General features: G+C 35.6%; 2 protein-coding genes across 2 annotated transcripts; one reads left to right on the top strand and one right to left on the bottom strand.

Annotated features, from left to right (window-relative positions):
• Positions 1 to 895: 895 nt before the first annotated feature.
• On the top strand, positions 896 to 6,354 carry LOC108679960 (propionyl-CoA carboxylase beta chain, mitochondrial). The gene is made up of 8 exons (XM_018168709.2): positions 896 to 1,030; positions 1,464 to 1,610; positions 2,577 to 2,723; positions 3,108 to 3,268; positions 3,884 to 4,089; positions 4,755 to 5,041; positions 5,460 to 5,580; positions 5,791 to 6,354. The coding sequence occupies exons 1-8, from the start codon at positions 896 to 898 to the stop codon at positions 5,910 to 5,912; spliced, it is 1,326 nt and encodes a 441-aa protein (XP_018024198.1). The 3' UTR covers positions 5,913 to 6,354.
• Positions 6,355 to 6,598: 244 nt separating this feature from the next.
• LOC108679952 (BSD domain-containing protein 1-A) lies at positions 6,599 to 15,935 on the bottom strand. Its single transcript, XM_047882305.1, has 8 exons — positions 15,839 to 15,935; positions 15,264 to 15,475; positions 14,568 to 14,723; positions 13,897 to 14,076; positions 13,145 to 13,277; positions 12,162 to 12,554; positions 9,944 to 10,065; positions 6,599 to 9,648 (listed from the first exon to the last, which is right to left on the bottom strand). Exons 1-8 carry the CDS (start codon positions 15,933 to 15,935, stop codon positions 9,622 to 9,624), a joined length of 1,320 nt encoding a protein of 439 aa, XP_047738261.1. The 3' UTR covers positions 6,599 to 9,621.
• Between the last annotated feature and the right edge of the window lie 4,187 nt (positions 15,936 to 20,122).

The following is a 20,122-nucleotide window of genomic DNA, read 5'->3' as shown; positions in this document are numbered from 1 at the left end:
TAAGGTACTTAAGGGCATATTGCAAGCAATGTAATCACTGTGAATATGGTAGTCTTCATATCTATGAAACGTAACTCAAATAGAATTAATGGATTTTAATTCCTTCTTATGTTTGTCTTATTAATATCTGATAATTTGGGGATAAGTAAATTGAACTATTGTTATTAAATCTTCCATGTTGTAAAAACTATCAGCAGGATTCTGATTCACCTTTTTTATCCAGAATTCAACATCACCTCTTTTTGGACATCTGTTGTAATGTCTTCCATTTTATAAGGAATTTTGTTAAGCTTTTTTTCTCCTAACAGGCTGCCTTGAATGACAATAGCATGTAAATGAAATATCCTGAATTGACTTTAGTTTACTTCCATCACAAATCACTTGGTATTTTCAAATATTTTTAATGGGCTCATCACACATGACCGGGTGAAATGACTTTCCTAAACCAAACCATAAATAGATCAAGTAAAGTGAATGATGAATATATCCCAAAGAAGCATCTTCCATTGCAACACTTGCTCTAGGTTATGTCCTTTGTTTTAGTAACAAATATTTTCCAAACATTACTAAAGCCGGTGGTTTAAATATATTGGGAGTGGTTGGTCAGAGGTAAATGGTTGTTAACCCATGATTTAATCCTTTTAGCCAAACTGTGCCCATAGACTTGCTTTCTATACCACTCTTTAATATACCGTTAATATTAGTATATTTAATGTTTTTACCTCCAAACAGGATATATAAAAAAACCATCTCACTTCCCTCATTCTGTGTATTCTTTGCGCATGATGTTTTGTATATGTTTAATATAGTAGGTACGGTATGTTATAATGATTGTGTTGTTACTTGCAAATTTCTGTATCCTATTCCAGATTTATTAATTTCCAATATTATTTTGATGTTGCAGTATCCTGGTGACAGCGTGGTGACAGGCTGGGGCCTCATCAATGGTCGTCTGACTTATCTTTTCAGTCAAGACTTTACAGTCATCGGAGGCTCTCTTTCTTCCATTCATGCAAAGAAAATTTGTAAGGTCAGCTTATGTGACTGTAGAATTATTATTAATTAGTGGGCACAAGTTGAGAGGCCAACAATGCCAAACTTCACAATTAATTTGTATTTCTTCCCTTGGGCTAGAAGGCATAATGGTATAGGCTATTAAGTGCTATATGTTGCTGTACTAATTGCTGCCATAGGAGCTGCAAGACCACAGCCTCTGTTCTAACCTGTCTCCATATTTTCATTATTTTCTGATGACCAAAATTTGTTTACCTGCATTGGCAAAAAATATAAAATGGCTTCATATATGCAGAAATTGATGTTTTATTAAATTCAAGTATAGTTTGTTTCTTATTTTCGTCCATTTAATTCTATTTAAAATTTTAAGATTTATTCAGGGTCTCTCAAAGTATTAAAAAACAACAAGTGTCACTGACATTTAAACATTGATATGTTTTGGTGTGCAGATCATGGATGAAGCTTTGCTCGTTGGTGCGCCTTTAGTAGGACTCAATGACTCGGGTGGAGCTCGCATTCAGGAGGGAGTTGAATCTCTTGCAGGATATGCCGACATCTTCCAGAGAAATGTCATGAGCTCGGGCGTCATACCTCAAGTGCGTTCTTTTTACAACACTTCTCTTTAACTTCACTTCTTGTTGTTTGTTTGCCTGCTACAAATCTTATTATCAATATTTAACACACTTTTACCTGTCCCATCGATTTGAAACTTTGCACACTGGCATAAAGTTGGAGACAATGCTTGAATCAATTGACAGAATAAATAATTTACAAAATTGTAAAAAATATCTTTATATGTTGAAGAAATTTGAAAAATATTTTTTTAATATTTGAAAAAAATAAATTCATTGTTCATGTGTAACATCGGAAACACTGCCCTCTTTAGAAGTGTTGTCTTTAAAAAGTAATTTTTAAATGCATATTATTACAACACTTTTCTTTAACTTTACTTCTTGTTTGTTTGTCTGCTACAAATCTTATAATCGATATTTAACACACTTCTACCTGTCCAATTGATCTGAAATTTTGCACATGTTCTTAAAGTTGGAGACAATGCTTGAATCAATTGACAGAATAAATAATTTTGAGAATTTAAATTTTTTTATATATTAAAAAATTTTTTATATTATTTTTTTATATATGAAAACAAAATTAGAAATTCATTGTACATGTGTAACATCGAAGACACTGGGTTCTTTGGAAGTGATGTCTTTAAAAAGTAATTTTCAAATGCATATTATTTCTAATCAGAAGCAGTACCTATAAGCTATGCCTAGAAAATCTCATATTGAATTCAAAAGAAAAAATCTAACATTTCTATTTGTTGGAATAGCTCCCATTTTGAGAGAACCTTTTTACTTATCAAAGTGGAAAAGTATTTTAAATTATTTGCTGACCAACCAGAGTTTTATGCATCAATTTGAATTCATGATGTCTCGAGAAATGCATACAAAATCGTCCCATTGCCTTACTCCCAGACAATGGGAGAAAGACATTACTTAATTTGTTAATCTCCCATTAAATAATCTAGAACTATCCTAATGTATTTTTATTTTGTTCAGATCAGCGTGATCATGGGTCCGTGTGCTGGAGGAGCAGTATACTCCCCTGCTCTCACCGACTTCACGTTCATGGTACAAGATTCTTCCTACCTCTTCGTCACGGGGCCTGATGTCGTCAAAACTGTCACCAATGAAGACGTTACGCAGGTATATGTGATTCTGCTTTGCTTATCCATTTTTTTATTTGTTTATTATTAGTATGAATAATTTTTTATTATTTTTATGCTTGATAAATGTTAATTATTATGAATATTTTTAATTTTTGATGTTTGTTAGGCAATGAATGTTAGATTTATGTATTTCCACTTAGTTTCGTACAATGCTAGTTGTAACCGCTGATTAATGCTTCATTTTTAGCTTTTTTTCCAACTAAAAAGTTTTCAATATTATTGAGTGATGTATTCTAATGAATTTATCTATGATTTTTTTATCATCCATATGGGCAGTGTCAGTATAAAATAAGGCTTCTAATAAAAATATGTATTAATCTCCAGAGTCGACAATCCCTGAGAATTTGTCCATGCATTGCAGGAAGAACTAGGTGGCGCCAGGACCCACACGTCCATCTCAGGCGTCGCTCACAACGCCTTCCACAACGACGTGGACGCCTTGCTCAGCCTGAGGTCCTTCCTCGGCTTCCTGCCTCAGAGCAACCAAGATCCCGCGCCCGTACGCCGCGCTGACGATCCATGGTATCCTGTTTGCTCTTTCAACTAAATATAACGACGATCCATTGAACTGAATGTAATATAAAATGTATTTGCTGTGCAAATAAACGGCCAGTACGTTATTAGTGACTGTTACAAGTAGTAGTGGCCAGTACAACATTCTGATGCCAACCGCAACTATTCAACGTGTTACTGGTCTCGTATATAGGCGCTACTGATTACCGAAGAGTCTAGTAATTGCGCAGGCGAGAGCAGTATCTTTAATATTTGTCGCAGTTAGTATTTGAAAGTTTTCTTGGCCGCCAATATTAATGCTAAATCTGAATCATGCTGCGGCCGTGGTCCTTGTAAATTTGATTACATCTCCAATCAAATGGATTTTTTTCAGGACTGTAAAGAGGAAAATAAATCAAATGGATTTTTTCAGGACTGTAAAGAGGAAAATAAAATAGTTTTGACATGCCTTCTGAATTAGAAGTAAATTTAACCGCCCTTTTAATCGAGAAGCAATTTTATTTTTACAATCGGATTACATTAATAATAAATTTTTAATTTCCTACAGGGGGTTGTTCGGTGACCAGCTAAATAATGTAGAAAATCCCAATGTTTTCCTCTCAAAACGTCCAAAAATACTTACAGGGACCGGCCAGTGCCTGGTCTGGACACGGTGATCCCGCTGGACTCGGCAGCGGCGTACAATATGCTTGACGTGGTGCAGGGCACGGTCGACGAGGGGCAGTTCTTCGAGATCATGCCCAGCTTCGCCAAGAATATCATCATCGGCTTTGCGCGAATGAACGGCAGATCAGTTGGCATCGTCGGCAACCAACCCAAGTTCGCTGCAGGTGAGACTAAACCGATCACTGAATTGGGGGCTTTTGAGTCTGCCATGCGTTTATAGTCTTGCAATTTCGATTGATTAACTGAATTAAAATTCAGTACATAGGCTGAATACTTGGTACAGTATTACTGTTAAATACAGTACTTGGATACAGTTGTACTGTTAAATGTGAAGCAATACTAGACTGAGAATATTTCAACTCGTAAAAAACGGTGAATGAACTCTGACTGGGGTAGAAGTAACAAAATTCATAATCTTTAGTAAGTCTTCTCCATCTTGTAAAAATTAGAAAATATGGAGGGCTTAGGACAGCTCTGTAACTCAGAAGTTTACTTATGACTCATTGTTGGTTTGCGTATGACGTCACCAAGTCGCGCTGCTCTAGTAATAATAATAGTATAAGGAACGAGTACATTACTCGTTAGCCGCTTTTATATGATGCATATAAAAAAATACGAGAGGGAGAGCTGCTTTGATTGATCATTTTTCTTGAGTTTATTGTCAATGTGACTTATCTGTTATCCATATAAGCATCACAAATCGTACAAATCTATAGTTACCGTCTTCAAATAAGTACCTACTTCTGAGCTCAAAGCGTAACTAGAAGTCTCGCTCTCCGATGACCACCACAACATTCTCCTGATGGACCCTGACTTGTGTCGTATCTAGGATGCCTGGACATCAACGCGTCAGTGAAGGCCGCTCGCTTCGTACGTTTTTGCGACGCGTTCAACATCCCCATCATCACGTTCGTGGACGTGCCTGGCTTCTTGCCGGGCACTGCACAGGAGTATGGCGGTATCATCCGACACGGCGCCAAACTCCTCTTCGCTTACGCCGAGGCGACTGTGCCCAAAATTACCATCATAACTCGTAAAGCTTACGGTGGAGCTTATGATGTCATGTCGTCTAAACATCTGAGGGGCGACATGAACTATGCATGGCCCTCTGCTGAGGCAAGTTGATCTTATTTCAGAACGATTTATGATACGTCATGAAGAGTCAATAGTGTTGATAAAGTGACTTTATTCGATGTATTGTGAATCAATTTATACGCACATTTCTGATAACAAGTACAAAATTTCTAGATTTAATTGATTCTTGTAAGACGGTAGGAACCGATGTAAGAGCATCGGCTAGTTTTCCTGTATCAGAAGAACCAACGAGAGCATTGGGATGTAATTCTTTATAATAACAAGAACTAATAAAAGTATTGGATGTAATTTTATATAAAAACGAGAAATAATAAAAGTATTGGGAGGGTGTTCTGTATAACAAGAACTAATAAAATTATTGGAATGTTATTCTGTATAACATGAAGAACTAATAAAAGTATTGGGATGTTGTTCTGTATCACAACAAAAACTTTTCCAGATTGCGGTGATGGGTGCCAAGGGCGCTGTGTCTATTCTTTACCGCGGCCACGCTGACGCCCAGAAATACGAGCAGGAATACATCGATAAGTTCAGCAATCCCTTCCCTGCGGCTCTCAGAGGTACTCTAATCATGTCTGCATTTATTATTAAATTTTAACCTCGCGGGTATTATGTTGCGATTCCCTGATAATTAATTAGGCTTGATGATATTGAGAATGATGGTTATCTTGTGATTATCATTTTTTTTATGAATTGACTCTTCAATATGAATTAATTGTTCCACTGAACTGAAGCGCCGTAAGCCTATAATTAATGTATGTATTGGTCAGGTTTCGTTGACGATATCATTGAGCCGAGCAGCACGCGTCGCCGCATCTGTGAAGACCTTGACAAGCTAGCCAATAAGAAGCTCTCTAATCCTGCCAAGAAGCATGCTAACATCCCGCTGTAATGATCGCCCTCTTCGAAAGAGGCTTCCTAGGAACATGAAGATAGTTTTAGATGCGATGGATTGAACGCAGTTATTAAATTTCAACTGATACTCCTTCAGGCTAATCAGCTAGAATTTAAGTAGTTATGCATGAGCCAACACTAAGCTCTACATGCATGTAGTTGTTTGTGTCGAGCGATAGGGAAGAAATTTACTTGAAAATTAATTACGTTCTAGTTAAGATATGGAATGTTTAATGTTCTTTTACACAATCGTGACGTTTGTTTTTCGTGTTCTGAAATTGTGAAATGCAATGATTGATACAGGGTTATTTTTATCATACTACCCTTTCATACGTATCCGTAAATTCACGACATTATGTTACTTTTAGACGCTTGCTATAAATGCTGCTCTGTTGCGATTGTTTTGAGATTTTATTGACGCAGTACAAATGTAATAACAACGTATGTTACTTTTCCCTGCGCATATATCACAACATTTACACTCTTTTCATAGAGCCAATATACTTGTTGAATGTTACTTAAAATTGTGTGGAGTGTGATGCTGTGGAGTGGAGTGTGATGCTGTGGGGTGGAGTGTGATGCTGTAGGGTGGAGTGTGATGCAGTGGGGTGGAGTATGGTGGTAGTGATGCAGTTATAATATGCAATTATGTTCTATAGAAAAAAAGATAAAAGAAAACACGAGTTCAATATAACCAAATGCGTATTCAACATCACGAAAAAGCCCTCGTTACATTGCAATTGTTATCAAGACATTGTATGAGAGAATAGCGCACTAGCTTACCATGGCGGAAAAAAACTATATTTCCCATTCTAAAGTTCAGAGTTTGAAGGAAAAGGATGAATTAATTATCAAAGAATAGTATGCTGTGATCATTAGTTCTCATAAGACCTGCCTTTAAAAAGTAATTCAAACTTCCCTACCTTGAATCAATAACTGTTACGACTTTACAATATTGCACAGAATAATCGAGCCTATTTACATCTGATCACTGTCTGAGCTATTCGGTAATTGTAAATAAAATCAAATTATTATAGCCTCGATATCGTCGCAACTTGCTTGGAGCTTACTTGGTATCAGTCACATGACTCAAAAATGCAGTAACTTCACGACGAGAGATCTTTTAACTAATTTAAATCTCTTACCCAAGCTAGAAGTCTGGGACAATTCATTACACAAATTACACGGGACTGCCACCTCAGCAGAGATTCAAACTAAAATAAGTCATCCTATAGTTCTTGAAAAATCAGACATTAGTAACAAAAACAAGAAACACACACAAATAACAAAGAAGACTTTAGAAAGCAATTAAACTAGGTATGGATTTGAAATCTCTAATTTGATCTTATGAGATAAATTCGAATAAGTGTAGCACAATACTAAAGTAATAAAAAAGAATATATAAAGGCGCAATTGTCGCATTAAAGTTTGCTAGCGGGTAGTGATGTGCAAACAACACGCTACAACGTAATAAACTTACAATTATTAAAAACAAATTATTAGCGCTGGAATAACAGGACCGCAAGATAGCACATGTAATTTCTCTGATAGTGAGGTTGGAGGAAGTCACCGAGTACGTAAACTTTTTGAACTTAAACAATTTTCAGCCGAATGAAAGCCTATGATTATCGTGAGCAGAGTGGAGTTTCCACCAAAATTTACTCGAGTGAATTCAGGAAGAGTATACTTCACCCAACGTTCACAATCTGCAACCTGCTCAATGTTACCTTTTTGCCCAACTATTTTCGCTAACAAAAAACATGAATGAGGAACCTGACAAAGTAGAGGGCTTCTACGCATTATTCCTCTTATACAAGTTAATTGCTCAAAATTATGTACGAATACAGCGTAATTGTATACCATAGAATAAGAACACACTACGAGCTTCTAAAAAAAAGGAGCAGCTCGAATGAATAAAACTTTCGGCCATCGGGTACGTAAAAAATAAATGTTAATCTAAGCAACGAGTTGTGCTATTGAACAATGGTTTCCGAAACATACAGGTAAATCATTTTTTTACAGAAAGCAAAATTGGGTTTTCCCACAATAAAATGAGTTGGCAATGATGTATTTATTCTATTATAAGACAGACGTAAACGAGCATTAAAGCCATAGACTGGGAGACAACAAACCACAAAAGAATGTGGTTCGTTGCTAGCACTTTACGCTAGGAAGCCCGCAAAATGTTCTGCACCAAGTTTGGAATACGAAAGCAAGAGCAAGTTAAACATGGCGTAGAGACGAAGCCCAGTATACGAAGCTAGTTGCCTTTGTTGGAAGTAAAATGAAAATTAGCAAGATACTAAAAGTCAAATAGTAAAAACTTCTCTGGTACGAGAGCCGGAGTGGCCAGAGATAAGCATGAATATAATGTATAAATATTAATTAAAACATTGTTTTGACTCACTATGCTTGAAACCGACGTGAAGAAAAAGTATAATAGAACAATAATCATGTCTTTGCCCAAGTGGAAATTCGTCTTGGCGTCTTGGCAGATAATTGCCCATTAATTTCTCAACAAATTCTTCATCGCAGTATGACAGAAATAACGCGGATTACAGGATTTATTGGTCCAACAAATAACAATCGACACAAATTTCGTACGCTGCCCATGCTTAGCAACAAATTAAGGTTCACTCAATCGGAAGGAAATCTACAATAAGTAGCAATTTGTGAGGCTCCGGGAATCAGAATCATGCGAGATTCAGATAAACTTCATTCGCGTCCAATTATGTTCCTGAGCAACAGCGGAGCAATCGGCCACAAGACGACAGTGTTCCGACATCTAAGCCCCCTTGTAGTTCTCATATAAACCACTTATGAACGCCACTTAAGCGTCATTACCGGCAGACATCGTCAGAAATAACTACAGATTATTTTCGTTTGGTATTACCTGGAAATAGATTATAGAAAATATAGTGATAAATTTGCTAGAACTGTAAAAACCTGCACTAGAGGCCTATCATTGCAGGCATATGTACTCCTGTATCGATTAACTACAGTGTTATTGAAATCTAAATTGGATGCAACGACTGTTAAACTTAAACTGCTTTGATAAATACATCCTTGTGTTCAAGGACGGCTTTCATGAGCGTCTGAGTTGAAGATATAAATCTGTTCTTACCCGCATGAATTTTCGTTTTGTAACCCCAACGGAAACCCAACAAATTAACGTACTCTTTGCATACACACGGAACTAATTACTGATATAAATGTTTATTTTACTTTCCTCAACATTATTAATAATCTGAGTGAGTCTATGGTGTGAGCACTGACCCACAAGAAGATATAGTAACGTCAATTATGTTGAAAATCACCCAGACATAAGAAATCATTCTGACCACCGAACGAGTAGAAGAGCAAAATACTCCGATAATAACGGTAAAATTTTTCATAAAATGGTATCGAATGTAATCAGACGAATACAATTAAAATCTCCAGGTTTGGTAGGTGCAGAGCTACTGACAGATCGGCCAGTCTTCCAGCAAGGCCATTTTACTTTTGCCCTCTGCCTCGTTTCTTGATAAGGTTATATAGCGCAGCCAGGTTTGCACGATACTTGCTTGCCTTCAATTCGTGGGGAAGGTTTGAATTTGTTAAGTTAGTGCGCCTTAGTGAGCAATAACAGCGAGGTTTTCCTGCGCCGTTCAGAGCGAGTGTATGGGTCCCAGACAACTTAGGTTGAGCAGGTTTCTGGTAAATTTATATTACTCCCATGTCTCCCAATCTTCACCCTGGAAATTAGTGAACAATAAGAACCTTCTAATTTAAAATTTATACATTTTATACTACTTCTGATTAAATGTCATAACGAATTACTTCACTCAAACAAGATTGCGCAGAGCAACAAATTCTACGAATGAAGACTATGCAACTGATCAAATTTTGACCAAATGTAACTTTTTTTAGGTTTAGAATAACATTTCGAAGTTTGTTATATAATATTTCATCTAAGAAAAAATACAAAAAATCGAGGTTGTTAATTGTTCAATTAAAGGTCACGTAATGAATGAGATTCTATGTATATACCTTGGGTTTCTCCGAGGCAGGCCGGTCAGTAGCGGGCGACCCGCCGCCCTCGATGGACGCCATTCCGCTGTCGCTCTCGTCAGTCGCCTCCACCTTCTCCCACTCATCTTCGTTGCTGTCGGCTACGTCAACATAGAAAAATTATGTAAATATATAGTAATTTTAATATATTCACAATAGTCATCCTGTAAGGCAACAGCAGGTCGGTTCGTGCCTTTGGCTATAACAGGGTCCGCTTCCGTTTTCTTGTGGACGGAATTGAAATACAAGGACTAAATCCTTCTGCAGTTTTATTAAGATCTATGATTAATTGAAGTTTTAAATATATATATCACACCACATTCAGAATAAAATGAAGACCAGCTATTTTCGAGATGGTTATCAGTCAATACAAAATGGGACGGTTTTAGGCGATAACTGCCAATATTAAAGGTAAAAAGGTAATATTATACCTACATTATTATATTATTATAGAATGCAGTATTATAGGTAAGAAATAGTAATGTGAGAAGTGACCATCATTAAAATTTACGTCACCCTATTACAAGGTTGATATCTTCATTTACTTGAAAACTACCTACCAATCTGTCAAAGGTGATACACAGGAAGGTGATAACATGCTTTGAAAAATCTAAGGATAGAAAATTTGTAGATCAAAATAGCAAATTGAACAAGAATTTATAATCAAAGAAACTGCAGCGATTTTAACACTTCAGCTACCACCCCCGAGGCTTCAGATCTGACGATTTTGGAATCCTTGTTTATTTTTATAAAAAAACCCTGTCAAAAAAAGCTTAGTTCAAATCTTATCCTATTTAAATAATCAGCAGAATAGTAATAACGTTACTTGTCCTTTTACTCTGAGTAAATTTAAAAGACATTTTGAATATAAATCTGTTATTGTATTTTGAACTGACGACGAAGCTGCTCTCTGAAACGGTTACAACAAATATTCTTGAAGTTTTTTCTGCTTTTAAACTCTTGATAATAAATTACTGGTTTTTATATTACACAGAATAAAAAAAATTAAAACAACACTTGCGCTGCACCACAACGCCACGCAGCAGAAAAGGTAAAACCATATCAAACCGAGAGATGTCACCTAAAAACAAATTTAGAACTCTTAAAAGCAACTAAAGAACCAATCTGTTTACTTTTGGAGGCAAAGTATTTATCCGGTGTCAATCTTCTAAGAGCTCTGACATATTCCTTAGTCTTAAATTTAGTAGCAGCTTGCTAGTCATTCAAATATTTGTTAAATGTTACTCAAATTCGTGAATTTAGGTACACACTGCAACATGAGGAAAAAAATTTTGAAATCGACTCTCAACATTCTAGAAATTGCGAATATCCAATTATTGTTATTCGAAAACAAACAACAAATGCAGCATACAAATAAGCTTCGTATATGAGACCACAATGTGGATCGTATGAAACTCTTTTGTGGAGCTAACCAGCAAATACCATCGAAAAAATATTTTTAATTTTGTGAGAAAATAGTCAATTATGAAAGAATAGATACCTGTGTGTGAATAGAATTATTTTGCCTAGAATATGGAGTATCTATAGTATGTACATAACGAGACATCTCTCATACTTCATACTTCATCAATGATAGTAGTGTCTATTCCATCAGTTTTGACTGTAGTGTATTTTCTGGCACGAATTATCACACAAAATCCCTGAAAGTCACAGCTCCTAAAAATCAACACCAACTGCTGGCAAAAATAATAATCACCAAATGAAGAGATTAATGAGCCACTCGATCATCTAACATGAAAGAACCAGGCACTTATCCCTTGCTGGGCTGTAATAGGTAGAACTGTAACTATGTTACTATCTACGAATTAAAGTTATGCAGTCAGTCTAGTGTTAAAGGCAGAAGGACTTGAAGAGAATCATGCTGGGTTGTTTAGTGAGACGGCTGGCGTAGGAATAAGCCATGCAGGAGCAGCACCATCATCACAAGGAGGTACAAGATTACCTGAAGAAAGAGATGACCGCTCGACACCATCAATGCGATGACAGTTCAAGTCATGCAGATCAACATCAATGTCGTCTTCCATGAGAGCTACCGCGCTCTTGTTAGTCATATCATAAGGAGGAGAGTTAGTGTTCATGTCCGCTGTGATAGAATAGCGTAGTTCATGAGGTATACTTTCAGTGCGAGATGAATACCTGAAGAAATTATCAGGCTTCCCCATCAATAGGAACTTACTGCTCAAACTTTTAACAGGGGACGAGCTCGCGCTGGAACCCGGCGTTGTCTTAGTACCTCTTTGCTTTGCGCTCTTTGATTTGTTCTTCTTGGTTGCAGCTTGTCGCATTATCTGAGATGGCGTCTCTGCGGGGACACTTGGATCGGAAGTTGGGGATAACAGCTCCTCGGTGATCGTGGACTTTGGCTGCTCGGTGTGAGGACCGGCAGTGGTCGAGGATTTATCAGCATCAGGAGCGCTTCTGGTGGGGGCGGTGGTGACGGGGGCAGTGGTTGCAGGGCCAGTGGTTGCAGTGGCAGTGGTGGAGGCTGTCATAAGCTCCTGCTCGTACTGCTGTAGTAGCTGCGTCTGGACGTCTTCGGGGATGTCAACCTCAGGTCCGATAGGCTCGTCTGCAGCGGGAATATGCACAGAGCTTGTCACGCAGGCAGGTGGACAGAACATGGCAGCACACATGAATGAATAATTCAACCTTCCAAAAAAATCAATTTTAGGTAAGAATTTAAACATTTCATAGCTCACGCCTTGGGCCTATTTCTTCAATGCCGACACTTCTATTCTATACTAAATCCCGACAGAGGAGGTCATTGCCAGTAAGACTTCAAGCAGTAAGTACATCACAAATTTAGAAATCACTATTTGTGACCACACAAGATATTCATGACCAATAACAAGCACACAAGGGAGCATCACGTTTCTGAATGCCATATTGTAAAATTAAATACATAATTCAAATAGTACCAGCAACACCCAATTGATAAGAATCAATTGATAAATGCATTCAAAGATGATACCAAAAAAGCCAGATGAACAATTTTCAATTATGTTGAATAATTGTTTTGGTAGACGACAAGCTATGGTAGGAATATTGATCTAATTGCTTAGGATCACTTTTTCTACTCAACGAGTTAAATTGTCATAAAAATAGCCTCATTCTAGCTAAAATAAAACAAGTGATCAGAATTGTCGCCTAGTACGTTACCTTCCTCCCAGAGAAGGGAATCTTCCTGAGGTGAGCTAGAGACTCTACTGGTGATCTGCTGGCGCTTCTCTTGCTGCTGCTCCAGACGATGCACGAGGTAGAAGTAGCGGTGCCAGAACAGCGTGTGCGAGACCTGAGCCATGTTGTCCTAATTATTTATACGAGCATATTTGTCATTATTTATACAAGCATTAGAATAATACTGTGTCTATAACCTGATCATACATGAGATTATTGAACCATGAGATTATTGATATATTGATGAGATTATTGAGTAATAAAATATTACAGAGTGTAGAAACCTGCCCATTTCCAAGATCATTTATAAAAGCACTAAAATAGCACAACTTGAGAGAAACCAACTAAGAATACTTATTATAATTTATTTATTCCTATCAAAGCATGTGAAAAACATCCTTGGAATTGTGAAGCTATTTTACAAACATTTGAAAAAAAAAAACAAATCCGTACATAAATTTTTAAGCAAATTTTTGAACATCTAAATTCACGATTGCATTGAGCCATGTCAGTCACTTCTTCATCAAGTTACTCTGTATTAGACCATAGAATATGAGAGGGCATGACCTAGTCTTGGCATGATCGTTGAAATTTTGTCACTAACAACTTATCTTTCCCATAGTTAGAAATAATTACAATGAAGCTGAAAATATGGGAAGTTTTCCAGCAGCCAAATTTCTTATAATTTAATGGCTTTCAAAAATGAATGAGAGCTTTAATACAAGCTAAATAACCTGTTGAGGAACGAGGTTGGAGAAATGTTTATGAAGAGGCTTGCATGTGACGAGTAGATCTGCAATCTCAATTTGTTTTTCTTTCAAATCAAAAGATTCAAGCCAGGCAGAATAATCTGCCTCATCCTTAGGATCTTCTAAAAATACATCTGGATCCTGAATGGAGGCATATACCGCTGCCTGAAAAATATGAACAATTGCAGTCAAAAATTCCAGTACAAATTATCATTTAGCATATATATCATTATACATTTCAAGTAACTACCCTCAAAACATAGTAAACTTGTAATTATGAGCATAATCCATTTTTCTGAAGGATATTATACTCACAATTATCAGGATTCTCTAGTCTTTTCTACTGTATTTACCCCAAATCACAATACATACGGTATTCAATAAATAAGACTGAATTCAAACAACAATCTCCAGCACTCTACTGTAAGTTTGAACACAATAATCAAACAATTAGCGTGCACATTGATCACTCTCAAGCTCCCAGAATCTGATGGAGATCAAGTGCGTTTGAAGGTGCATTTCAATGCTAATTGCAACAATAACAACAATCCAAATCAGTACTCATGAAACAAAAAACAAATCTTACTCTACAATTCTACAACCAGTAAGATATTGGGCATAACTTGATTAGAGAACAAATTAATCCCATATGATACCTCAAGCTTGGAGATCATCACAGGCTGGTGGTTGGCAATAACAAATGCTTCCTCGTCTTCATCATTAGGAGGAGGCGTGAAAACATCCGCAACGTGTGATAGGAAGCCACTGACGCTCTTCTTCACGTTGGCAGCAGTACTGTCATCCTCATCCAGCTGCGTGTATATCAATTTAATGATTTCCAGCAACATTATTTTTAACAAAATTCAAAATTATTTCTATTAACGGGTTTTGTGGGGGGCAACAATTATGTCACAGCTTGATAATTATGCAAGAATGTGGACTCATCAATAAATTTATTTCATAAAGTTTCAATAAAGTTTCTAACCACTAAACATCATCAATAAAGTTTCTAACCACTAAACATCATCAATAAAGTTTCTAACCACTAAAAGTTTCATCAACAAATTTATGGAATACTTTTTCCAACTTTTTATGTGGGTAAATTTAGATGGATTAGAGATTGATGTGATAAAAATCCAAGATCTTGTGAAATTTTTAAGTAAGCTACCAATGAAGACCAATAAACTTGTTCAAGTTGTATTAATATTTTTTTAAGAAACAAAAATAGCAAACAATGGATTTTTGACAAATTAAATTTTATCTTCAATAGTACAACACTAAATAGGCAAAATAATATTATAAATTTAAATATTTTAGGTACAAATAATTCAACTAAGCAAAAAAATTATTACCTTGAGCTTTGTTTTTAGGGCAGTGGCAGTTGAAGAGACAACTGTGGATGCTTCCTCTGAAACCACCTTCCGAAACTCATCAATGTCATTCTTGACAAACTCCAGTACCTCAGAAGACTGTGACACAACCTTCTCTTTTGCTGACTGCAGCCATCCCCACCATGTTTGTTCTTCCCCACTAGAAATCAAAGAATATTTCGTTAAAAATGACACTTACTGAGCAGGGTTATTACATGGAAAGTAAGCTCACAAGATATGCTATAATGCACAAAATTACTTGGCACCCAATTAGTAAGGACATACATAGCAAGCTGGGCATGACAAAAAGAAATTTACATAGACAATTGAAAAAATTTCATAGACCATTAGTGAAGGTGATTGTGGCATGTCAGCAGTAGCATTGAAGATTAATTATAGCAGTAGGCCCAATATACCTATATAATTAGTTACATCCACCAAGTAAATACTGAGATGCTGGTTTTCCTATTGCATGGCATTTTTTTACATTGGTTTACTTTGATGTCTTCCATTGTGGAATAACAAACTCCAATTTCCTCAAGGCTACTGATGCATACCCAAAGATGAACCCACTTGCAAAAATGGTACTTTGGAGATCATGACAGGTACTTTGGGCATAGGTACTTTGGGCATGTACAACTCAAGTGCAGCCATGGATGTTTGTACATGATGCAAGTCACTTATGTTCTGGATAATTGTTTTAGCTAAAAAGGTTTCCACACTATTGTTATCAGGTTATAATGTAAAACTTAATGAAGTCTTCCTTTTTTCAGAACCATACAAAAGCACATAAGACAAAAAATTATTTTTGTTCAAGTTTTCTCACATTGCCATTGTATGTATTTTTCTTAAGCATTTTAGCCTCTTGTTGTTTCAGATAACATGATAATGATTAAAAATATCAGATCACAATCATTTATTGATCAGGGTCTTGTGTGACAAAATGCTATAAATTTTGATAGCTGAAACCAAGCGCATTCAGTTGTATTCAGGACTAGACAAAGCTGTACAGGAGCATATGTACAACCTTGAAATGCCTAGCACCTTACAAGCCTTGCAATAAGTCCAGCAGCTATCTCAATCAATTCGTCAGTTATGGAAAGATTGGGTTCATAAGGCAGGATCCCTTGTGAGATCAAGTCTCAAAAAGTACAGGAATTGGCAACAGGCCATGGGCCTATTTCTTCAGTGCCAACACTTCTATTCTATTCTAGGAGTGCTGATCCAATTTTAAGATTTTGGTAATGAAGCAACATGTGCTTTTGTAAGCATAGGTATATATAATCTAAGTTGCAATATCTACTACCGTACCTACTATGTCGCCAGTAATTTGAAATTCTTTTATAAAGTTCCACTGATCAAGTAAAGCAAGTTTTAATAGCAGAGGTGAATTGAGAAAGTAAATTGATTGGCAGTGCAATGACAGCTTTGTGAAAGCCAACTGCGCCTTGGTCCACACAAGATGATGAAAAATTTGTAACTTCATATTATCATATACATGAATTCAAGTAGATGCTAGTTAGTTAGTTAGTTAGTTTAGTGGCCAAATGTTTACTAGCGCTTCAGCTATTTAGCTATCTCGCACCGAAAGTCAAGATGAACATCACAATAGAGGTGGAAGGTCTCAATTATCAAAAGTTTTTTAAATAAAAAATTGTTCATCACCCACAAGGGGCGGAAGGTCTCAATTGTCCAGCCCGCTGAAGCTGGCTCGAAAGAATGCTAGTTTGTAATGCTAAAGCTAAAGTGAATGTAAAATCAGAAATTTGAGATCAAATCACTTAACACCAAATGATATAAACAATATAAAAAAGAATTATTTTATCATTGTTAGTCATCTATAAATTCAAGATTAATTGTCCAAAAACTTCATTTTTAGCACACACTATTTTTTTCTACAGTCTGTAACTCCTATTGAAATAACATGTCAGCAGTTTTTTACACTGTTTCTTTACATCTAAAAAAGTTACATAATATTGAAAAAAAAAAATTACAACAAGGCTAAGGCCTGTTGAACTTTGGTTCACATTATTAAAATTATGAAAATAACAAATAAAAATTGAATACATAGCTAGGAAAACATATGCATGCATTATAATTTTACTGTAACCTGAAGGATTAGCTAACATTATAAATGTAGTTCTGAGGGGATACTTGTGTGCCCAAGTCCATCAGCACCATCTGAAGATTTGTAGAAATAGAGATTATTACTTGTGTTAAGACAACAGACTGATTGGCCTGGTCACAAGAGATTGATTTTTACGAGTCTTACCCATAAAATAAAGTCAGTGCTCCAGATCCAGTACAGCTGCATGAAAAGAAGTAAAGCAATTTTGCATTCATTACAATTTTGCAACATTTTCTCAACTTGCCACATGCCATATATATTGTTTAACTTATCTTGGTACATGCACATTATTCAACTTAAGTTAATATTGTAAACATAACTTATCCTATTAATAATTTGGGATCATGGTTTAGCATAACAAAATTTCTTCAATTCAAAAGTGTACAAAAAATTTTGTTATTTGATAAGCAAAAATATCTTATGAAGGGCATAAGAACTACTTGGCAAGTCCTCAAGACTCAATATGGTATGTTAAACTTAAAATACCAAATACATTAGTGACTAGTAGAACCTTTTATTTTAAGGCATTGATTTAGATTCAGTTGCAACTTTGATTTTATCAACTACACAGTGGACCAAAAGTCAGTGACCCTTTTTATTTTTTAACATCTTTTTTTTTTTTCTTAATATTTTCAGTTTTTTCAGATCCTGAAAATTAAGTACGTACCGAGAAATTTGGTACCACCTAATGTGCACACATTGTAAAATTTTACTATCAAAATCAAGGCTCAATAATTCAAACTCAAAGGCATTGCAGGCATTTCAATGTGAGACACATTAACCAAAAGCAACCACAAGATTGTGCCAACAAGCTGCAACCTTGAATACCGGTAGAGCTAAAGGAAAACATCACTAGAGCAATAGGAGAAATAAGCCCAGAAAAACTGAAAAAGCTTATGGCAGAGGTAACCAAAAGAGCTGCAATTTGTTAAGTAGAAAATGGAAGGCATATGCAGGATGTTGGATATATTTCACACTTAATGATAACATTTATAAAAAGTTATTTAAAATTGAAATGGTTTAGCAGCTTATGGCTCACCCTGTATAATCAATATCAATAAAGTACTATACATATAGCTAAGATTTTGGAAATCAATTTGAATAAAATTTTCTAGTAAATGATATTGAAAATTTGAACCAATGTATGGATACAATTTCAATAATAATTAAAAATTAGGTTTTTACACAAATTTAGTTATTTAATGCTAATTTTATACACAAAATTAAGCATAAGCTTCCCAGTAACATATGAACAGCTTTTGAGTATTTCATTCATAGATTTAATTGCACAATTTGTATTTTGGACCAGCATTGTACTGTATTTTTTGACATGAGGTGAGTTAAGCATAATATTTGTTAAGTCAACTTAAGTGTTAACTTAAGTGTCAACTTGTGCTCTAGTGACAGTAAGATGGTGGGCAGCAATGCAGCATAGGCTTATTGTGAAACTTCAAGCTTTGGACTTATACACCTTGTTAAATGGTGGCAACAATGCCACACAACTTACCACATCATTCATGTTGCCAAATGCCAGCCATTAATATAAACATTCTATTTATAATGAAAAAGAAACCACAACTTATACCTACTTTGAAGTTGAAAATCTTTGAATGTATTATTTAATGATTGTGATTAGATATTGAAACTGGAATATTTTATTATAACTTTTCCCAAAATATTATAGCTTTAGAATCAAATGTTAATGAGCATGAAATCTTACCAATACAAATTAAATTCATGTAAGTTTTAATTCTGAAATTTTTCACTTCAGTACTAGACTACTAGGAGTATTTTATGATAACTTTTCCTAAAATATTATAGCTTTAGAATCAAATGTTAATGAGCATGAAATCTTATCAATACAAATTAAATTCATGTAAGTTTAAATTCTGAAATTTTTCACTTCAGTACTAGTACCAATCAAGGGCTAAAATATTAGAATATCCTGCAAGGTGACTGCACCCGAAAAAATTGGATGCTGATCTTGTTACTTATGACTTATACCGATACGTCAGTCTTGTTGGCCTGCAATTGCTTATTGCATGAAAATTGTATTGCTTCTTCAACAAATATATTTAAAAATTTTATTGCTCTGTTCTCACCAACTTGCTTATGTAAACTAAAGAAAATTTTTCTGATGGATTTCTATTTTCTACTGTAGAACTATATAACTGCAATTTAGGGATAATTTTTCAAAAAATTATCAGTTAAAACAAAAAACAATCATTTTGAAGGCAAGTTCTAAAGATTGCAGGCAAAAATGGACAAATTTGGACCAGCAATCAGAAGTTTCCTGGAATTGCATGTAGGTAATCAATCACAATCTTTTTATTAGGGTAAACGCGGTATATTCCGACATCGTAGGTAATTCCGTCACTTCTCTAGTTTTTCCTTTATATTAAGCTTTGTTTTAGTTCCATCATCAATGTAGGGTAAACGCGGTATATTCCGACATCGTAGGTAATTCCGTCACTTCTCTAGTTTTTCCTTTATATTAAGCTTTGTTTTAGTTCCATGCGTTCATTGATGGTTGAAATGGTGACGTCATACATTTGCGTGTCGAAATACTGCAAAAACACTAGGTCTTGGCCANAATTCATCAATGCAAATGATCATACCGATCAGACAAACGACAGCGATAGGCTGTTTTTGCTCATATTAATAAATCAATGCATTTTTATACAAGGAAACGGATGCTAGAAACGTGTGGGAA

This window comes from Hyalella azteca, unplaced genomic scaffold (assembly GCF_000764305.2).
Source record: "Hyalella azteca isolate HAZT.00-mixed unplaced genomic scaffold, Hazt_2.0.2 contig10132, whole genome shotgun sequence".
Lineage (NCBI taxonomy): Eukaryota > Metazoa > Arthropoda > Malacostraca > Amphipoda > Hyalellidae > Hyalella > Hyalella azteca.
This window is presented reverse-complemented; position numbering and strand designations above follow the sequence as displayed.